Raw genomic sequence first — 23003 nt, forward strand, 5'->3', positions numbered from 1 at the left:
GGCGGTGTACAGACTGCCAGAAAGAGGCAGCCAGGAGCCGCCTCTCTTTTCTGCATAGCCATGCTGCAGTAACCAAATTGCCTGGTGCGGTTGTGCGAAAAACAAAGGAGCACTGAAAAACTGCTGGCAGCAGCGCGAGCACGTCACTGCTGCGTGAGTCCAACTGGACGGTGCGCAGCAGTGACGTCATAACTATGCACGCAGTCTGGACGGTGCCGCACAGCTATGGCGTCATGGCGACGTGCTAGGGTTGCGGGGTGTATGCATGCACCACCCTGAGGCAACCCTAGCACGTCACCATGACACCGCAAGGGCCTGTCTGTCCAGGGCTAAAATTTCTATAATCATTGACATCACGAAAGGGGAATGAGTAAGACCCTTGGTCCATCTAGTCCAGTTAACCTATGTGTTTTTATTTGTTGGACATACCCTTTGGAATATTTGTGGGCTGAGTGGCAATAAACAACTCTAAGGAGCTGCTTATTGCCTCTCAGCCCACAAGTATTCCAAAGGCTATGTCCAACAAATCAAAACACATAAGTTAACCATTATATGTGGATCAACCCAGCAGCCCAACCTCAATCCCCTGTGAATGATTATAGAAATAATATCACCTACTTCTTTTATATGTCCTGCATAGCATTATTGTCTTATCAGTATCAAAATGTATACTTGAGAAATTATAATAAATTGCTTCACTTCTGTTGGATGAAAGCAAGCAAACATTGTTGGGCAGACCTGGGTTAATAATAATGATATTCCATATCATCACTTCTTCTAACAATATCCTCCAGTAGTGAGTGACAATAGGTTTACTACTAATGAATAAACAAATCTGGGATTTGCAGAAATGTGAAACATTAAAAAATAAAATAAAAACACCTTAAGAGAACCATCCCACTTCAGAATCCAACCCAAGGTATCTACTGATGTAGCTTCTGAACAGGAGAAAGACCTGTTGATATTTTGAACTGTTAGGACACTGGTTCTCAAGTATTGGTCTTCCAGACATTTTAGGATTCAGTTCCCAGAATCCATGATCTCTGGCAGTTAAAGTCCAAAATGTAAAGGGGATCAATATTTAAGAAACACAGTGCTAAGGGGTGAGAACTGAAAATAACATCTGTTGTACATGAAACACAAGACTAGAAAATAATCTTTTCTGAAATTCAAGACAGCCATTGCTAGTTATAGCTTATGGCACTGGGCTAGATGGACAAAGAGTCTGACTCAGTACAAGGCAGCTTTCTATGCTCAATATGGTGTTTGCTACACTGCAGAATTAATGCAGTTTAAACCACTTTAACTGTTGCGGCTCCATTCTGTGGAATCCTGGAATCTGTAGTTTGTTGTGGCAACAGAGCTCTCTGACAAACAAGGCTAAATAGCTCACAAAACTAGATATCCCAGAATTCCACATCATTGAGCCATGGCAGTTAAAGCGATGTCAAACTGCGTTAATTCTACTGTGTAGATGCAGTCTATATTATATATAATTTTAAAAACTGTTCCAACGATAAAGTTAAATCTAGTGACAAACCTTTTAAATAGCAGAGGAGGGAGGGGAGGAACCACAATATCCATGTATTCCATCAATCAATGGCATCATTTGCTAACCAGGAAATAACAGTATGAAATGGTAAGCCAGCAAAACAAGGAGATAAGGGGGGAAAAGATCAGAGCCTGCCATGGTGTACCAGTTTGGCTGATCAGACAAACTGGTACACCATGAGCTATTTGGAGTAACAAAATGAATATACAAATTTGGGGTGATTAGGCCTGCCTTCCAGACATAATAAAGAGTAGGCAAGGAGTCAATCAGATCATCAAATATCTGGTAACCACAAATGAAATTGAGAACTGTTACACATTGGCCAACGGATTACACATTCTTCCTCCACACTTGAAGATACTATGATATTATTGATGAAATCCAACGTTATACAGGCAAGCTTCTATTCCATTGTAGACTCTAACTTAGCAGCCTCCCATCTGCTCCAGAAAAAAATTCAAAATTTTACAGGTAAATTTTTAGAAGCTGTTGTAAAGGGAAAAGGGAATCTTAAACTGACTCAAACAACAACAAGCTAGCCTTACTTAGGAGTTCTGACAGCTTCCCAATGAGAACAACTGATTGATGGTTAATGTATCACCACTATACTCAGGCCCACAGAAAGCAGACATTTTGTTTGCTATACTCTTCTATTTGACTTTCGCAAAGTCTCTTGTCCCTTCTCTGTCATTAACCAGCAGGTCACAATATTCAACAAAGTTATAGCATCCCTGTATGCCCCCCAAATCCATCGCATCCTACCCACTTTTGGCTGTGGCACAACTGATCAACTAGACTATGGGGGTGGGCCCATGGCTGGAATTGCTGCTTATCTAGTAGAAATGGGCAAACAACTATCTTAGAAGTGATGGGGAGGTGCAATTGGAATTAATGTGAGATGTGTGTGTTAAGAAGCATTTGTGGTCTATACATATTTGCTTGTATGTCCCTATATGCCTACATAGCCTTGCCCCCTACTACTGCAACACATCTGTTAAAGCTGGAAACAGTTGTACATTCTGGTAATAAGACTTGTAAACTTTGTAAAATGCTAACATTCCACATTTGACCTTTGATTTTTAAGAAACACCAAAAATCCATTAGTGATGACTGTGTAATAGTGATTGTCTAGATCTGGGCAAAAACATACTCAAATCCCCACACGACCAGTAAAAAACGTATGTTGGCCTTAAAAAGTCTCAGTCTCTTGTTGTCACCCTAGACTATTGTGATTTGTGGCCATATTGTACACATATTGAAGAAGTGTAGTAATGTTAGACAATGGCACTCATGCCTTCATTTCCTTTTCTAATATTTATAATTTTGCTCTGCCATTGCTTCTGGTGTATAAAAATAATTTTTGGAGCCTCAATCTGATGAAATAAGTGCTAGATTGTTTCCATCCATTCAAAATATCATTTGGGGTTTGGAGCCTGGAGGAGGAATCTTACCATGATGTTTAATGTGATGTAACTACATGCTGGGGTAGCCCAGAAGTCCACTGACATGGTTCTTATCCGGAAAGTGCAAGTTCTGTTTCTCTTTAGAGAGCCTTTCTTGGCTAGAGAGTCTGGTGTCCAAGGGTCCATGGCCGAGCAGGGATTCAAACCAAGTCTCTAGAGTCATCGTGCAATGCTCAAACCACTACCCACAATGCTGGCATTCGTGACAGTTCATAAATTTGATGAATACCACCACCACACACACACACACTGAAGGGTTATCAAAATTAAGTCCTTTATTTCTTAGTCCAACACAAGCAGATAATGTAGACATACATGTCTCTTTGAAAATTCAACCAAGCTGAATGAATCTCCAGTTTATGAAACCTTACATTCAGGCAGACTACACAGATTATTGTATCATGTCACCTATCATCTGTAGTTTTTACTTTGCTACTTATTCGAGCTCAGCAGTTAATCTGCAGTTGCAAAACTTTATGAAGCATTAAAGAGTCATCTGTAGGTTATCTTCAGCCCTTTATATGACAGTCATTCAAATATATCCTATATGCTCCTCCAGCCGAAGCTGGTGAGCTGTCTGCCTCATATTAGCCCACAGCATTTAGTGCCTGACAACCTAACATGTGGCCTTGTTAGCTTACTTCCTGCCAAAATATTTACTTAAGGTCAGAGCTTAGCATTCATTTAAGAAGAATGAATCAAATGCATATGAAACCACCCATAACTGCCACTTGGGGAATAAGCTCTGAATCAAACACTCCAACATACCACGTTTGCTGCTGGGTGGATTCAGCCTTCTTGTCACTAATGGTACTGAGAATAGTCATTTTTCTTGAAGGAATTTCCAAACTCTTACTATGTAGAAGGTTTCAGAGAGAGTTATACACAGGGACAAAACCAATGCCTGTACCTCAAAAGTTTAGTTTGTGCCTCTATATTTTAGTGCAGAAAAACTCCACTAAGATGTGTCAAGATTTATAAAGCCAATGGTCTTTCATTGGTTTCCTTGGGGCACTAACTCCTTTTAGAAGCTGATGGCTTCGAGCCTGGAGACCACATTCTTGCTAAACTCTGTGAAGTTGCTTTCTCACTGCCTGATTAGAATCAATAAAGGAGAACCATTAGTCTCATAAATCTGAACTATCACATGTATAGGAATGTATTTCTTGCTTCTTAGAAGCGGGTTCCTTTTTCAGTTCCGGTGATATGTTGTTTAAAGCCAGAAGTGTTCATTTAGTTTTACCAGTCATTTCCTTCCTTACTTGAAGAACTTTGCCACTTCAGTTATGTGGGAAAGCTCCAGCCACTCAAACCTCTAAAAAAAACTAAACACAATAACCCCCAAATGTATAAATGCACACATATAAGAGTCTACACTTGTTTAGCACTCCCCATGATAGTAACAACTTCCGTTCATCTATGCCACTGAGATGGTAATTGTAATTCACAGAGCAGAAAAAGCTACAAGCAGGTATGAAGCATGGAAAAAAATTCTTATTATTATGAGGGTGCTAAAACATGTGTAGTCCTTGTGGTTGACAAAAAAGGATTCATACAATATATGAAGGATACAGGATAAGACCAACATGAGTTGACAATATCTTGTTAAAATTCAGGAACGGAACATTGTCATTTATTTCTGTCAACAAACCATTTGAGTTTCTTTACCTCATCATTGGTTATCTTCATCCATCTGAGCCTTGAGTATATTAGTTTGGTCTATACAAGATCTTTATAATGATCTTATACATTATAGTTCTGATAACTAGTGACATTGTGGAATTATTTATTCTATGTTTGTAATTAGCATAATCCCATGTGAACTTGTATGTTCCTTTTCATGATAGCATCACTGCTGTCAATTTATAGGTATTAAAACTTTTCTATATTTGTGCATTTATACATTTATGATATTCTTAAACACTCTACTATACCTTCTGTGGGTTATCATGTTTAGTTAATTTAGGCCTGTTACAGACTGCCAAAATAAAGCTGCTTGGGGTCTCTTTGGAGCGTATGCTATTTAAATGATGCACTGGGTCCTAAGAGTCGGAGGTCGCGCCAAAGCCATACTCCCATTCCAAGCACTGGAGTACAGCTTTGGTGCAGCTTCCCGGTTCTTATGTGCATGCATTCATTTAAACAGCATACCTCCAAAGAGCCCCAAGGCGCCTTATTTTGGCAGGTCTGTAACAGGCCTTAGTATCTTTCATTTGATGTTTTTAAACCTCACTTCCTTCTTCCCTGAATATACTCAGGATCTTTGGACACTGTACCTGCATTGAACCCTTCCTATCTCCACTTCTTACTTGTACATTCCTACCAGATATTACAGTAGAAACGTTCAATGAGGTACAGTATACATATGCTCTCAAGTTCTGCAGCTTTTCTCCATGTGATTCCACCTTTTCATTTGGCATATTATACAGACTGCCCAGTCATTCACTCTTCCTGTTCTTGACTCCTGAGAGTTGCCAAACTTTAGTTAATGTGTTGATGCCATTGTTTTTAAAATCCTTGTTGTTTTGGTCATAAGGAAATGAGCTAGAAAAATTAGTTAATTTTTGCTTGTACATCAGCAGCAAAAACTACTGTCTACCAATATCCAGTTCTGTGCTTTAATCTCTTTGAATTTTGTTGGTGTGTGTGTGTGTGTGTGTGCCCCTTGGGCATATCTTTCACAGTTGGGATAGTAATATACAGAAACTATGGTATGCCCTCAGTCACAAATACCGGACTTCAGTCTTGCATGATTTTTTTAAAAATCAGGAATCCTCCAAATCCATTGATGTTTTCTAAATTTACAAGCTTTAGTACATACTTAGAATCCTTTGAACAGTAAGGCATAGCTTTGTTAAGTGATCTTAGTATGTATGCTCTCTTTGATTAATGTAAGAAATGTCGCTGGGCCTGTACATTGTTTCATCTAGACCTAGTCTCCTTTTTCACTACACAAATACAGCACTTATTTTACCTGCCATGGCAACGTCCTATGGAATCCTGGGTTTTGCAGTTTAGAGAGGGCATTAGGATTCTTAGCTCCCCTGTGCCTCTGATCAAACTACAAATCCCAGGAAATCCACCAGATTCCACCATGGGCAGTCAAAATAGAAATCACCGTGCTATATTAGCATTGTGCGAAAAGTCCCAATTTGTGTGTGTGTGTTTGTGTGTGTGTGTGTGTGTGTGTGTGTGCAAGAATCCAAGAAATAATAATGTCATTAGTTTTTGTGGTTTTTTCGGGCTCTGTGACCATGTTCAGAAGTTTCTTCTTGCTGTTTCACCAGCATCTGTGGCTGACATCTTCAGAGAATAGTCATTAGATTGTCAACCAGGACATACAAAGTTTCATGAACCTATTTTGGCCATATCTGGACTCAGAGAGGCGTTACAAACCGCCGACTTTGCAGGCAGTCTCCCAGCGCTGCTGTTGCTCCGTGAGGGAGCCGCCGCAGCCAAACCGCGCGGGCTCCCTTACGGAGCAAAAAAAAGAAGCTCCAAAATGGAGCTTTTTTCTGGCGGCACGCTCATGATGCCGCGAGGTGCCAATGGCGCACTCGCAACGTCATTAGCGCCGCACGACGTGCGGACGCAACAGCCTCCGGTATGTCAAGAGGGCGGCGGCCGTGTGGAACGGCTGCCGCCATTTGTTACAGACAGAGTCCGTAAACAGGGAATAGGGGCATCTAGAAGAGACGCCCTTTTTTAAACTGGGACGTCCTGAGGACGTCCCAAGTGGCGGTTTGTAACCCGCCAGACTGCTGATTTGAATAGTCCAGGTATGTTAACTGGGTGATACTTAGAGTGTGAGACTCAATTAGGAATATGACATGAAAGTCAATTTTGGTGGCTTTGAGATCCAGCTGTATTCCTGCCTCTAAACATCTTTAAATTAGTATTTCTTTAATCAGTAACATGTTGAAGGCACACAATGACCTTGAAGACACACAACACACAATGAATGAGAGACCTCTATGAGGATATGTCTTACCAAACTTAAGAGTGGTGGCATCATTTATTCATTTAATCCATCTGTAATGCATTCTTCCACTTTTCCTACTGCTTTCCACTTTATCTTTTCCAGTAATTGAAAAAGCTGGACTATTTGTTTGTTATGAGTTATTTCATGGATTGCATTTGTCATTAACGCATCAGATATTAACCATTAATCTCTAAAAAACATAAAACATTGATTTGTGTGTGTTGCTTCTTCGTTCTTCTCTTTTTGAAAAAGACCTTTGCAAGTACTCCTTGAAATATCCATGTGTTTCTTCAGTGGAAAATAGTTTGTCTTTCTTCTTTCTCTACCACTTCTAAATGAAGCATCTATCCTTCCTAGAAGCTGTTAATGCTACAAAGCCTATGTCTTTAAGCCTATTCCAACACTCACCTTAAACGAGTTATTCAAGGTCACACGCTATTTATGGCTTCACTGCTTAAGAAAAAATTGTTTTATTCCCTATGGTAAACTATCTTACATACTTGTTTAATTTAACTATTTTATTTTATCTGTTTACTAGTATATCCTTTCGTACTTATTGTATATCTTTTAGATATACATAAGCTGTAGACAAGTAGTGCATGTTCTGGTTCTGGTGCACGCTTAGGTTATGATATGTTTTTATATTGTATGGAGGTTTCTAGTGCACTGTATTTACATTTTATATATAGCTGTGTGATACTGCTTTTATTATGTTACTAGTATTTTGAAACGGCCCTTGGGCTACTCAATAAATTGTATTGATTGAAGAAAAAAAACATTTAAAAGTGAAGAACAGAGTGAAAGAAACTGACTAGGAAATGATCAATAAAAACAACTATTTCTTACCAATGAAAATGGGGAGGAAATAGTTCTTAATTTGTCAGCATTTGAGATGCCTGTAAAATTGCCAGAGTACACTTTCAGTTGCAGCTGGCTCAGGCGGGAGCAGAAGAGATATTTTTAAGCTGCTTTGCAAGCAATGTGAGTCCTGAACCTTGAACCACTTCAGAATCAAATAGAATCAGAAAGGGCATGTCTCTCTGACCTTAAAATAGGGTGGAGAATATTTGTCTTTTCCAGATGCTGTTGGACTGCAGTTCTCATGGTCCCTCACTATTGGCTATTCAAACTAATACTGATGGGAAAGACAGTCAACAACATCTGAAGTGTCATACATTTCCCACTTCTGAGCTTGGGAGTAATGCACTGTAAGGAATGTAGTTACCTATAACAAGTTCTTTCTTTCAGTAATCAGGGAATATCAAGGGCAGATTCTAAAAGTAGCATAATGAATGGGAACAAAGCCATTTCATGATATAATGTAATAACTTTATTATGTTTTATGCCATTGTTTTATTAATCTAAGGTTTCCCCCATTTAAAAAAAGCAATAGAAAGTAATAAGCAATGCCATGAGTAGCTTTTTAAACACCACAGTGAATAAAACACTAAATTATTTTTAGACACCATAAAAAGTAATGGGGATGAATTACTTTAAGATACATTTCTAGGCTATGTCCCACCCTGCCTCAGAAGATTTCATTTCATTTTATTTATATCCCATCTTTCTCCCAATGTAAGACTCAATTATAAGATGCAGGTATTGGTACTGCTCTCAGGGGAATCAGAGAGTACTTTTAAAGCAACTTTCAGAAGAGCAAGACTCAACTCATCTAAGATTTACTGTATATCATGCTCTTTAATGTTGGGTTTTTACTGGCAACCATGAAATCTTCCTATCAAACACCACAAAAAGTGCCAGAACAATGAAAACCCCAACTCTGTTCAGTGATACCTGCACAAAAGCTTTGCTTACAGGGCGGCAGACATCCATTGCAGTCAAGAAACTACAAGCATAGCTGAAAGCTTCAGTTCATGGATGTCCAGACCTGTCCATATTTCTCCCATCCTTCCCAAAGTTGTTTGGTTTCTTGCTACAGAATCCTACACAGAAAATCTAATTTCCTCACTCGCTCAAAGGGGTACGGACATAGAAATTCTTAATATCTGCCAATACTGATGGGAATGGAAACATTAAGTCTGCATCTGCTTCAGATGTCATGGCTCAATGCAATGGAATTCTGAGATTTGTAGTTTTGTGAACTATTTAGCCTTGTATATCAGAGAGCTCTGTTGCCTCGCCAAACTACAAATCCCATGATTCCATAGGATGGAGCCATGGCAGTTATAGTGTTGTCAAACTGCATTATTTCTGCAGTACAGATGCAGCCTAAGACCCCTTTGTTTGGGCTATCTTAGAAAAGTGCTTGCATTTTTTTTGACTGCACAGACCCTTCCTCCAAAAAAAAATATGCTGCCATTGCTAAAACAATACCCAGCCTGTGTCTTCCTCCCTAGCAGATAAGAGTTAAAGGCTTTCTGATAGCAAGAAGTCTGGAAGAAATCTGTGGAATGTCAGTTCTGATACCTAGTCTGAGAAGATAATGTAAACATTTGGTCAAGAATGTTAGTTGAATGGAAAGCTACTATGGCACACATGCAATGTAAGGTGACCTGGCATCTCCTATATTAGACTGTACAGGTTCTGAACTCAAGGATCCCATTCTGTTCAGATTCTAATCTGTTGGAAGTGTGGAACAAAAATGCATTCCATTCAGTAAAGTTGGATCTTTGATTCACCAGCATCAAGCATCATAATTTCTCCTGGAATCACCAAGGAAAGAAATTCTCCTTCAGAATAATTTTCTAGAAATATTTACTTTTGCCATACTTGTATGAAATAGAAAACTGAACTGTGATGTGAATTGGTGTTATTCAGAAGAAATTATTTACTTATCAATATGTTTGTTGAAAAGTCATTTTGAAGATCAGAAGCATTTTAGAAATAGGCGCATTTCCCAAACCAGTCCTGGAAGTCCATTATCCCATGCAGTTGTGACAGTCTCCAGTATCTGGCACACAAGAGCAAAGTTTCCATCTGCTTGGTTTCTCAACTGTCACAGATCATTAGACAGACAGAGAGTATTCAAAGAGACAGCCATGTTAGTCTGTTTTAGCATGAATATACATCAAGGCATCCAGCAGCACCTTTGGGACTAATTGGGGACATGTCAAAGCCAGATGCCAGCTACCTTTCTAAATTTACTCTGGCAGTAACATTACGGATCCTAATAACATCATCCATGCCATCAGATACCAGACTATGTGCCATTTTACGCCAACAATGTCCCTATGCTTTCTGCACGGTACAAGTGGACATTCTCAACACTGAAGGATAAATGGTCAGAAATCTGATATTACAAAATGGGAATACCAAAAAATAGCCTTCTTGGATATTCTCTCTTTATTATTATTAAACTTTATTTATAAAGCGCTGTAAATTTACACAGCCTTCAAGTAGTAGTTCCTGGACAAAACAATAAACAAACACAAAATTAAAGAAGATCAGAAATAAAAATGGCTGAATTAGGATATTCACAAATTCTAATCCATTAGTAGTAGTGTGAACACACACAATGAATGCCAAATTCTTCTCAGATAGTCTCAAAGGTGCTCCTGGATTCTTATGTCTTTTTTTTAACAGACAAAAGAGGATATTAGCATACACTCTGCACTAAATACAAAAATGACACTTGCAAAGGAACATGAATCATTACTCAAACACTATTGTCTCTAAAGCAACTCTCACTAATAATTGCAACAGCACTTTTCCAGAGTAAAAAAAATGCAAAGAAGCAATTAAGAAAAGGATTTCATATTGGAATAGGGTAAAGTTACAGTTAAGCATAATTCCTCCCTGGCTTTATGCTTAACGGTAACTGGATTTCTGTAACTGTAGCAGGGTTTCATACAATTGTGTATGAAGTAATGTAGCTTATGTTACTATAGTCCAGCTTTGTTCAGAACTTCTGACACCTGCCAACTACCCTGAATTCCTGTTTCTAGAGTCAAACGTATCTTTCTATTTCTAAACTTCAAATTCTTTTTGAAGAAGGACCCCTTCCCACACTAACGTTCCTTTTATTCTTACCCTTTGGGGATTTACTCACAATTTAGGCCCTGAACTCAGCCTCAAGTAAAGCCTGTATAAATACAGTCATCCCTCCACATTTGCAGCTTTGACTCTTGTGGATTTGATTATTCACATATTTGAGTAATATGTTCTCTTTAGGAATCTTCTAAGTCCTCCAGCATGACTGCCAGAAGTTGACTACAAAGTCATGATGAAAGACCTAGCAATTCTTAGAGAAAACACTTGTCTATGCATTTGTAGATCCTCCAGTGCAATTCTATGGTCACCTTTCACTCATTTAATTACAAGAATCCTTTGGGAGAAAATGTTGCATGCTGATCAAGGCTTCCACAGTCATAACCCAATGTTCAAACTAATATACTAAGCTAGTTCTTAAAGTTATGCCTATACATATGTAGAAGTTAGTTCTATGGAATACCAAGGGGCTTACTTCTGAGTAAGTATATTAAGGATGCACTGTGAACTACATCTAATCAATTAATACTCTGAGGCCATCACTTTAACTACCATGGCTCAATGCTATGGAATTCTAAGAATGGTAGTTTGGTGGGACAACACTGCTTTGCTCTGAACTACCATTCCCAGAATTCCACAGCATTAAGCCAAGGCAGTTAAAGTGGCATCAAATAACTAAGTATTAGGATTCCATACTAAATGCTACACTTCTTGAAAAACATATGAAATGGATACACGCATGTACACATGCAGGTAATTTTCACTATGACTTTCCATAGAGTGCCTTATGTAAATGGCCAAGTATTCCTACCACTATTCAGTCCAGTAGAAATCAAACTGAAGTATAGTGCACTGTCCACATATTTAATCAAGACATACAAATTAATTCTATCTTTATGGCTCATCTTTTCTGTTTACTTTGGGGCTGGACAGATGGGCAGAAAGGGATGGCGAGACGCTGCCCCTTTCTGCCCCAGATGGAGGCCGCAGCAACCAAACACTACAGCCTCTGGGAGGCCTAAAAAGAACCCACTCCCAATGTTCCATTATGAGTTCCATTTTGGTTGCCAAATTTACAGATCTATACTTTTAAAATTGTATCTCTCTGCTTTGCTGGTCACACATGCTCAGTAAGGAATTCCGGAGGCAACTGCTGCTTACCATGCCTGTTGTGGACAGACAAATATGGCAAGGATCAGTTAGAGATGAAATCTGCTCTTTCCCAGCTCAAGCTTTATTGCAATGTTTATGGCAGAAAAATTGCTTATAACCACTAGTGAAAGGTGTTCTTTTGTCAGAGGTTTAAGGTGCATTTACATTATCGAAACAATGCAGTTTGACACCATTTTAACTGTCATGGCTCCATCCTACAGAATACTGGTATTTGTAGTTTTCTGAGGCACACACACTCTTTGGCAGAGACAGCTGAAGACTTCGTAAAACTACAAATCCCAGGATTCCATAGGATTGAGCTACAGCACTTAAAATGGTGTCAAACTGCATTATTTCTACAGAGTAGATGCACCCTTGGTTAACTAAGATATGGCAATATTTACAAGGAGTTGTATCTAATTGATGTCATTCTGCTAACAAAATGCTCTTTGCTCCAGTAAAGGCTTCTCTCAGTAGAAAGAAAAAACATTTTTCTCTCTTTCTCTTGTAACCTCCCCCCCCCATACTTCCTCCCATGATGCACACTCACCAATAATCCAGAGCAGATTTTGGGTTTGTAGGGGGGGATTAAGTGGGAGAGAAATCAACAAAAGTTCTTTCTTTACTTATTGACTTTTCCGTGCAACATTCAGTTGTCTATTCAAAGCTGCAGCTAAAACATGTTTGAGGAGCAGCAAAGGGGAGGGCTCAAATATCCACTTACAGTGGACCATAGTCCATTTACTCTGGAAGAAGGTTTTCAATTGAGTAGCTACAATAACCAGTCTTATTATTCAAATACCTCGAATACCGTTTTTTTGTTTTTGTTTTGTAATCTATAAAGGAATTACTGAGATTTAGCAGAATATCACACCACACTGTCATAGCACTATTATTCCACTTTAACGGCTATGGCTGCACCTGTGGAATCCTGGGATTTGCAGTTTAGGAAAGGGCATTTAGAATTCTCAGCCAGGCAGCTCTTGGGTCTCCCTAAACTACAAACTCCAGACTTCTACAGGAGGCAGCCACAGCAATTAAAGTGGAATAACAGCACTATAACAGTGCAGTATGATATTGACCACTGTGGAGATACCTAGTATTTAGCTGAAAGTTTTAGCCCAGAGAAATGTGTCATCTGCTCCAGAATATCCCAGCTATAAAGGTTCTGTTCAACTATGGATTTAAGCATTTTTCTTATGAAAAACATGTTCTTTAATTTTATGTAAATAATGAACTGTCCAAAGATATCTTAAAGGCTAACTTCTTAACTTCATGTCAGAAACAATGTAATACTTTCACCACTTTGCCATGGCAGGTATATTTTCTTATTTCTCTTTACCTCAAAGAACATATTTCCCAAAATTAACATATATGATTCTCCAATCCAAAAACATTAAGCTGAGAAAGCAAGAGCATTTTGGGCCATCTTACCCTGAACTTATGTTCCAAAAACGCAAGCTTCCACAAAGCATCATAAATTATTTGACAAATTACTACAGCATAATTTATCACAAATACCAGTCAAAACACAACAGTGAGCTTGAAATCTTTTGGCAACAGTGAAACTGCAGACATGTCAACTTTGCCAGCGCATGTTAACATTTAGGAAGGTATATCAGAACTTCCAATATAAAGCTACTCTACATTCCTGTCTTTTGAAATGTAACCAATGACTTTCCTGTTTGCTTCTGCTCTAGTCACTTAACCATGTGTGTTGGACTAGTTTTCCTTCTCCCTTTTCCTCTGTTTCTATAAACTACTTTAAGGCTATTTTTGCAAAATCTGTGTCTGACAGATGAGAAGAGATCATGTTGCAATAAACTAGCTCTTATGAAAAGCAATATTTTTATTGCTAGAGCAAAGCTGAGCATTATAAAATACCATTCCCCCCACTATACAGAACACCATAGATTACCCAAACTTGAATCCTACCCTACAAATCCTAAGCGGGGGGAGGAATCATGCAACTGTCCAAATGTTGTTGAACTGCACTTCACTGAATTTTCACCATTGACAATGCTGAATTGGGCTGCTTGGTAGTTGCAGTCCAACAACCTCTGGAAGGCCACCCAATTCCCATTACTCTTATAGATGCTTTCTGGGAGCAATTCTCATTTAAGAAACCCCCAACAAGGGTTACTTTTGAGTAGATACACATGGAATCAAACTGTTGTGACAGGTGGGAATTATGTGACCCTCCAGATCTTATCAGACTTCCACTCATAACAGCACTAACACAAAACACACAATTCCCACCCTTGTGTTAAAATACATCAGGGCCAGGATTCTACTAAATGAAAAGTAAAGTGAACATATCTATTTTGCCACATAAACTTGTTCTTCATGCATTTCATGAAGAAACATTTTTATAATCATGTTTCTTGTACCCATAGTTTGGTGCAACAACACTCATGTCTTGTCCTCTGGCCAATGTTCAGAGCCACTGTAGAAATGTTCAGATTCAAAAGGGCTTTTAAATAAAAGTTAACTAGGACTGTGTACATTTCACTGTTTGGGACTGGGGATTTGTTGCTAGGATAACCCTTTAGCCCTCCAGTTCTTTATTTAGGTCTCTCAGAACTCCCTTGACCTGCTGTCAGATTACAACACAAAGTCTTAAAGATAAAGAGGAGGGACAACAGTTTCCTTGACTGACCACTTTCCAGCTTAACAATATTAAAGCTTATTTTGCATACCTGAAGGTAATCAAGATAGAGACTGGAGTGAGAATTTTTCTAATTAGTCTTGCATTTTGCTAATGCCTATAACAACTATTGCTGAGAAAAGTGTTTTATTTCTATGATGCACTTAATGCATTCACACTACTGTTCTCTTATTAAGCACTCCAACAGGGAAAGAGAAAAATACCTTGCCCTAAAAAGCAATCATCTTTGGCTCTCCATTAGAATATTGCCCTTTGGCTAGGTACCTTCATTGCAATAGGACAAAACCTTCTGCAAATTATAGGTGCTATAACAAGAGGCTTCTCATTGAATGCAGACCAAGAATACCGCCTCTGCAATGCTTCTAATCTCTATTGCTTTTGAGAAGCCAGTGTCCATGTGCCATTAGGATTAGTCATTTAATGCTTGCTACAGATGACAGAAGAATCTTGCAAAGTGCTTTATGAAACCATCCTATGAATACAGCCAAACTCTCAACACATTTCCCTAGAGGTAACAAAAGTAGCCTAAGGTTGCAGTCCTAACAAACATCTACACGGGAGTAAATCCTACTGGATTTTAGAGTATTTGTATAGGCGTATATGGGATTGCAATAAAAAGGTCTTTCATTTCAACAAGTAAAACAAAGTTATTGTCTAGCCACGTACACACCTGATGAAATGACTCACATATTGTGTGAAAATATCATAAGAAGGAAGCAAAGTGCATTGTTGTAGCAAATTCAGTTCTCAGATCACCTTTCCTTATGTAATCAGTGCCATCACCCACTCTCAAAACTGAGGAATCAGAAGACGCGGTGAAACCCCAAGGTGCAGAGGACTTAATACAAACCAAAAAACAGCATTGCATGTACTGATAGTTGGACAAGCATTCTGGATTCCTACAGCTAGGATGTCACTAATTATCATTACCAGTCCCCACATCATTTTGTGCACTGTACGCTTCACTTAATTTTGTAATCCTTCATATATCCCACTGAGTCCCCTTCTCCTGTACTCATGCACATTTAACCAGCTTTTTGGGGTAGGGGTTAAGAAGCAAATAAACAGCATCACGATGATAAGGACATTTCCAAAGGTTTGTCTTTTCCACCAAAAGACTCCCGTGGGACTTTAAATAACCAATTAATTGGTGTCTATGAATATCACCCTGGCATAAAGCTGAAATTCATTAATTTGATACTATTTAATTGATAGTTTTTAAACATTTGGTTCTCTGAAGGCATCCTGCTGAGATTGGTGGGATTCTTACACATCATGGTTGCTGGCACAGGGAAGTTCATAGGCTTCTCGTCCGCAATAATTCCTTCTTTCTAATACTGTGATCACGATCACCTCTATGAATTAGAATTTTCTATACTAGGAATTTTACAAGGGCTTGCACAGATGTAGCATAGACCATCCCTTAAACATGGCAAAGGAATGGGGTAATGGGCCACAGAAATGTGTGTTCCATCTCAGCAGTTCCTCTTCTTTCTGATATAAATTTGCCTCTACTGCCTTGCTATCCTTAACCACAGTTAACACTAAGTACAGTCTGCAGTGAACCAGGACTGGAGGCAATGGCCCCATACAGACAGGCCAAAATAAAGCTGCTTCAGGACACTTTGGAGGTATGCTGTTTAAATGTTGCATGCGTCCTTAGAATCCAGAAGTCACACCAAAGTCACGATCTAGTCCTAAGGACTGGAGCACAGCTTTGGCGCAGCTTCCAGACTCTTAGGACGAATGCAAAATTTAAACAGCATACCTCCAAAGTGTCTCGAAGCAGCTTTATTTTGGCAGTCTGTATGGGTACAGAGTTTTCTATGTTAAGGCTTACAAGGCACTACTCTTAACCATGGTTAAAGGTGACTTATGAATTCACAGGAAATGAAATACAGGGTAGTGAATGGAAATTCACACCCATCTCTTGTGTTTTAAATATAAGGGATATATTATAACCACCTTAGCTCAGAGTGGAAGAATTCTACCCAAATGCCATTATAATTCTGACAATAAATAAAGATGTAACATACAGTATGGAATTTCCAAATTGCATGAAATGATCGTGAGTAGCTAACCTAAACATAAAGGAAGAACCCCTTAAACAACTACTAGAGGATTGGGCATTGGACAAATAATCATGTTACGCTGACTTACTAGATGCATTTCTATGCCTTTCCAACAAATAATAACTGAATTAAGTCAATATTGAGAAAATAAGCAAGATATATGCATAAGTTAATCAACTCTGGTAACTCCAAGTATAATTGCAATAATTTGTTCATTGGTGAACCTACACATTTACCTCAAGAAAGCATTTCTAGACTATTGCACATGACTAAGACCAAACTACTGGTTCCTTCACACAGGCACTTAAGTTGCCAGTGCAATTTATACCATCATAAAAGCTGGAAAAAAAAAGTTAAATCCCAGAATTATAGAAATTGTAGAAACCACATATGCAGTGCCCTGTAACAATACTAGTTCACATATCTGATATCACCTATGAGCCTGAATGATAAGCACACTTCAGAGACACAATGTTTTGACCTTTAAAGTTCATATTCTTCTTGTATCTCCCTTACCCCTACTCTAAGTTGCTATCTCAAATCCTGCATTTTGTTTCATTGCTATCCAGAATGTAGCAGTTTTGTCACAGAAGTTAATGACTTTTTAAAAACAATTTCATTTTAAACAATTTCATTTGTCATTTTAAACAATGTTGAAGCCTCCATATACATGAAGAAAAAAATAATAAGTCCAGATAAAAATTATTAAAAGAAAATAGTGGACTGTCAGCAAATATAAAGCCCTATATGTCCCAGGTCTGGGTTAGTTTAAGGATTATATCTTCCCACATGAGCCGGACATCTTTGGGGAAGGCACCTCTCTTGGTCTTGCTATCCTCACAGGTGCATTTTGTGAGAACATGAGAAAGGCCTTCTTGGTGGCTGCTCCTATGCTTGGGGTTTCCTTTCTAGGGAGTTTAGGCTGGCTCATTTCTTGCTGTCTTTTCATTAACCAGTGTAGACATTTTTATTTGAATAACTGGCTATTTTTCAAGAAATGAGTGTGCCATTCATTTACTTTTATCCTTTGCCTTTAAATAAATATTTTAATTCTATAGCCAGTTTAATGCCAGTTTTAGTATGTTTTTATCTCCATGTGTTTTACTCATAGTTCTTTCTGTTTTGCATGCCACTCTGAGATTTGCAAAAAAAAGACAGGGTATAAATAAAGCAATACCATACAAATCAAGAACAGATTCAAAAGCATAAATGACCCAGCACAATTTCATAAGTGATATAATTGTTTCTTTATATAGTAACTAACCTTTCCTTCAGGTTCTGGTGCTACTTTCTCCACCTTTTTCTTGCTTAATACGCCTTTCACCCATTCTTCCACTTGCACATTGAACTTCATGAAAGTCACATAGGTCATATAAGCAGTCAGCAGGGTTAAACTCTCCCACCACATAATGAAGTTGTCCAAAAAGAAGATTATTAGCAATATCAAGTCCATGATGTAAAAAGACACATCCCGAAAAAGTGGCCACCAAGTAAGGTGCAAAATTTCTTTAGAAAATAAAGCACACATCCCGATCACAAACAGGATATTGAATACTGCAGATCCAACTATTGTTCCAATGCCAACATTGCTGTGAGATATAAAGACTCCTATTAAAGAAGTAAAAAGTTCTGGGGCAGAGCCACCAGCAGCCATGAATGTTGCCCCAGCCACATCATCAGAAATTGCCAGTTTTTCTGTGATGACTGTCAATGAAGGGACAAAGAACTCATCACAGACAATGGCTAAGGCTATGAACATGTAAACCATACCAAGAATATGAAGGATTACAGCACCCTTTCTTCTTTCCTCAAGAGAAAAAAGATCTTCTGGATACTCCCCTTTGTGTTCCTCAGTGTGGTTTTCCCCTTCAGCTCCATGTTTCATAGAAACAGATGAACCTGAAGTGCCATTTTGATTCTGTTCCTTAAAGTCCAACAGAGTCCTTTGCTGTGTGTGTGCAAACTTTGGGCTACCTAGGCTGCTGGCTGTCTCTGAGCTATAAGGTTCCAGCTGGGAAAAGGCACTAATGGAAAGAGAGAGAGTGCTCACAGCCATAATACCTAAGAAAAGTCCCAGTATTCGTATGAGTCGCTGTTTTTTCCTGACATTTCGGTGTTTCTTACAGTGGAGGGGTAGATCCTGCCGACACCATTCTTCGACAAAATGAACAGCAATGTTTTTACACTGGGCCATCTTGAGCTCTTTTCTGTGGTCCAGCTGCTTAGTGTCAGACAGATTGTTTGGTCATTCTTCTTTCACTGTTCAGGTAAGTGGTGGAGTTATGGAATCAAGGATTTTTATGCTTCATTTGGAGTTCACACCTTGGTTGTGCTTTGAAAAAGACAGAGAAATACATTCAGGAGTTTAGTTATAGTGCTGAGTACTGAATGTATAAAATTTAAAAAGAAATAAACAAAACTTTATACACATGAGTACCTGGAGAAATACCCTCTGCAGCAAAAACATACTCAATTACTGTAAGTGTTGGAAAATCTGGATTCACCTACACATATACACCCAAGAGACAGCCATTTTGTGATTCATCTGAACCAACAGGCTATATCTAATATTTAAATCTGTGCACCTGTTTACCAGTTTCTTCAAGGTAAAGTCAAATCTGGCTACTTCATGATCTCAGTACAGTTTTCGTTTGTGAACACCTGCATTCCTTATCCCAGGATGCTTGATCAAATTTACTCAGATGCATACAAGACATGTGTGGAAGTGCGCAAATTCATTATTAGGTATTAAAAACAATCAAAGTCTGGGATTGAAATTTGAGGAAAATGAGCACTTAAGCAAACAAAAATTGAGTATTAGTCATGGTAAAGTGAAAAGAGGGATATTCTGGCAAAGAGCTCGCCACCTCCACTGTCGTGCTAAGGTGAAACATTAAGTTTAAGCCACTTTAGTGAGTTAATACCCAGTGCAGTGAGCTGGCTTAAATCCAGGTGCTTCCGCTTAACTAAACTGTGCATCTATCTACAATTTGGTATATTAAAACATTCAACTGCAATATACCTTTTGTACTGCCAAAATGCACAAAACATGCAAACAAACAAACAAACAAACCCTACCAGCAAAACCTTAATCTTTTCCTTTAGAAGAAAATTCAAATGTTTAATGATGTTGCACTTCTTAACAGCAGACACTATTTATTTCTATTCTAATAGAGCAAAGGGGGGTATCATTGAGATGTAAAAGCATCATTTTTTTATTAAAAAAGAAAGAAAAGAAGGTAAAAACCTTCCCACCCTGACTTTTGACTTTCTCCATCCTACTGTAGCACCTGGTCTGCCTGGTAAAGACAAAATATGTACAAAGAATACAGCTGTTCTTTCCCCTAATGGACACCCCATCTTGTAAGCAGTCATGATATACTTATGGCTGAGAAATTAATTATGCCCTAAGCCTCTCTTTGCTCAGGACACACTGCTGTGTACTTTTCCTAGCAAACTGATCTTATTACAGCCCAGACTCAGGGTTCCTTATCATGCCCTATATTTTCCTTTCTACTGCTCATTATGATGCAGCTGGAAGTCTTTCTCCATAAACACACTTCCTAAACTTGGGGACAGGCTGCGTATGAAGTGTGGCTACTTTTGCCCCTCGGTTTTGTTTGGCATTATCACATATCTCTCTAAATATTTTAAAACACACTTAAACAAAATGCACTGCAGATTCCTCAACTCGAAAGGATGCAGAAGAAGCACACTGCTAAATTGTGGTTGCAATCCAGCATACGCCTAGCTGAGAGTAATCCTCACTGAATTCAATCGCAGTATTTCTCAGTAGCCACTATAGGACTCTACTGTACTCGATTTCTGCATTAGAGGGCAAACTTTTTTTAAAAAAGGAAACTAATAAGCATCATCTGAATATCTGCCATATTTTAAGAGAATGCTTCCTTGCTGTGTGCATTTTACTTCTCACTGGATGTTAGGAGCATGGAAACCTTTGTGAAAGGTGGTGATTATCCTTTCAAAACAATCAGTTTTAAACTTTCCTAATAACTCCCTTTCTTCTTCCCTACCAAACAAGGTACAGGGCAAACCTGAGGTGTAGATATGTGAAGGGGTTAAGGAAATTCTTCCTTCCTCCCAATTTAAGATTTTAAACCAAAGGTAGTAAGGCTAACTAGTGATCCTGGCAGAATTTCCAAGGCAATAGCCTACCTCCATGGAGCAGTTGTCCTTGTTCTTCCATTTGAATAAGATGGAGGAGGAGGAGGAGGAGGAGGAGAAGGTGGTTAGAAGGAACAATAATAATGAGGTTAGTTTGGGAGAAATGAAGATTTTCCTTCATGCCATTGCATCCCATCACTTCTGCCTTACATATATACATATTGTAGAGAGCTCTTGTAGCACCTTTGAGACTAACTGAAAGAAAGGAGTGGGCAGCATGAGCTTTCCTAGACTGAAGTCTATTTCCAAAGATGCTTTTGCAAAAGCATCTGAAGAAGTAGACGGAAGTCTAGGAAAGCTCATGCTGCCCACTTCTTTCTTTCAGTTAGTCTCAAAGGCACTACAAGAGCTTTCTACATACTGATTCTACAGACTAACATGGCTATATCCTTAATATGGACGCGTGATTGGGGTGGTTGTGTGGCTTCATGTTGTTTCTAACTTATGATGACTCTAAGGCAAACCTATCCTGGGGTTTTCTTGGCAAGATTTGTTCAGAGGAGGTTTGCCCTTGCCTTCCCCTGAGGCTGGGAGTATGTTACTTGTCCAAGGTCATCCAGTGGGTTTCACAGCTGTGTGCAGAATTGAACCCTGGTCTAACACTCCAACACTCAAACCACTATGGCACACTGACTCTCCCACGCACATATACACACACTTTATATATTGTATATAAAAAGCATACTTAGATTTATAAATACAGGCGAAGACAATGGCAACCCCCCCCCCCCCCCCCCGTGAACAAACCCTGCCAAGAAAACCCCATGACAGGGTCGACAGTCAGAAATTGAGCCACTGGCGTAGTGGTTTCTGAGTTGGACTGCGACTCTGGAGACCAGGGTTCAAATTCCTAATTGGCCATGGAAACCCACTGGGTGACCTTGGACGAGTCACACTCTCTCAGCCTCAGGGGAAGCCGGGGCAAAACTCCATTGAGAGAACCTTGCCAAGAAAACCCCAGGATAGCTTCACCTTAGAGTTACCGTAAGTTGGAAATGAAGACACATAACAGCAATATACATTATGATGATGATGATGATGATGATGATGATGACTGAGCCAGTATGGTGTTATGGTCTGAGTCTTGGGCTAGGACTCTGGAGACTAGGGTCCGAATGCTAGCACAACCTCTGGGTGACCTTGGGCGAGTCACACTCTCTCAGCCTCAGAGGATGGCCAGGGCAAACCCTCCTCTGAAGAAACTTGCCAAGGAAACTTCCTGAGAGGTTCGCCTTAGGGTCTCCCTAAGTGGGGAACGACCTGAAGAGCTTGGGCGAGTCACACTCTCTCAGCCTCAGAGAGGATGGCCAGGGCAAACCCGCCTCTGAGCCAGCCTGGCTAAGAAACCTCCATCCATAAGGCGCACAGCCACCCCAGTCATTTTCTTTCTTCCTATCCCACGCCTAGAACAGGGTCTCCAAGGAATGGGGGGGGGGGGAAATGGGGGGAAAGAAAAAAGAAAGAATACCTTGATGGCAGAAAGGGAGGCTGCCCAGAAGAGCTGTCCCCTTCCCCAAAGGCTGAGTCCAAAGGCTGCAGAAGCATCAGGGACAGAAGCCACCCTCTCCTCTCTCTCTCTCTCTCTCTCTCAGGCTCAGCCAGGCTTTGCTCCGGTGGAAGGGAAGGGAAGCCTCTCTCTCAGCTGCTCCTCCTTCCTTCCTTCCTTCCCTGCCTCCCTCCATGGAAGGGCTGGGCGTGGAAGGGGCCACGTGAGGAAGAAGGAGGGAAGGAAAGAAGGAGGGAAAGAGGGCTGCAGTCCAAGGGAGTGGGACTGCCCTCCCTGCGCCCCTGGGCTGCCCAGGGAGAGAGCCGAGCCCTGAGAGGAGGAGGAGAGACAGAGCTCAGGCAGGAAAGTGGGGCAAGCTGGGAGGAACCAGGGTGGCCAGAGAGCAAAGGGCACTGCCAACTGGAGGGCATTCAAGGGGGAAAGGGGATGTTAGTAAGGCAGGGCCAAAGAGAAGCTCATGGAAACTCAGGCCAG

General features: G+C 39.7%; 1 protein-coding gene across 2 annotated transcripts in view; it reads right to left on the reverse strand.

The window, feature by feature from the left end:
• SLC24A2 (solute carrier family 24 member 2) overlaps positions 1-22687 on the reverse strand; it is a 98030-nt gene extending 75343 nt beyond the window's left edge. For both annotated transcript variants that reach the window (XM_042455676.1, XM_042455675.1), the window contains exons 1-2: positions 22491-22687; positions 18102-19169 (exon numbers count right to left, since the gene is read on the reverse strand). In XM_042455676.1, the coding sequence (XP_042311610.1) occupies positions 18102-19031 (930 nt within the window). In that variant the 5' untranslated portion in view covers positions 19032-19169; positions 22491-22687. The remainder of the gene's footprint in view (positions 1-18101; positions 19170-22490) is intronic.
• Positions 22688-23003: the final 316 nt, after the last annotated feature.

The sequence above is a fragment of the Sceloporus undulatus genome, chromosome 2 (assembly GCF_019175285.1).
Source record: "Sceloporus undulatus isolate JIND9_A2432 ecotype Alabama chromosome 2, SceUnd_v1.1, whole genome shotgun sequence".
NCBI classification, from domain to species: domain Eukaryota; kingdom Metazoa; phylum Chordata; class Lepidosauria; order Squamata; family Phrynosomatidae; genus Sceloporus; species Sceloporus undulatus.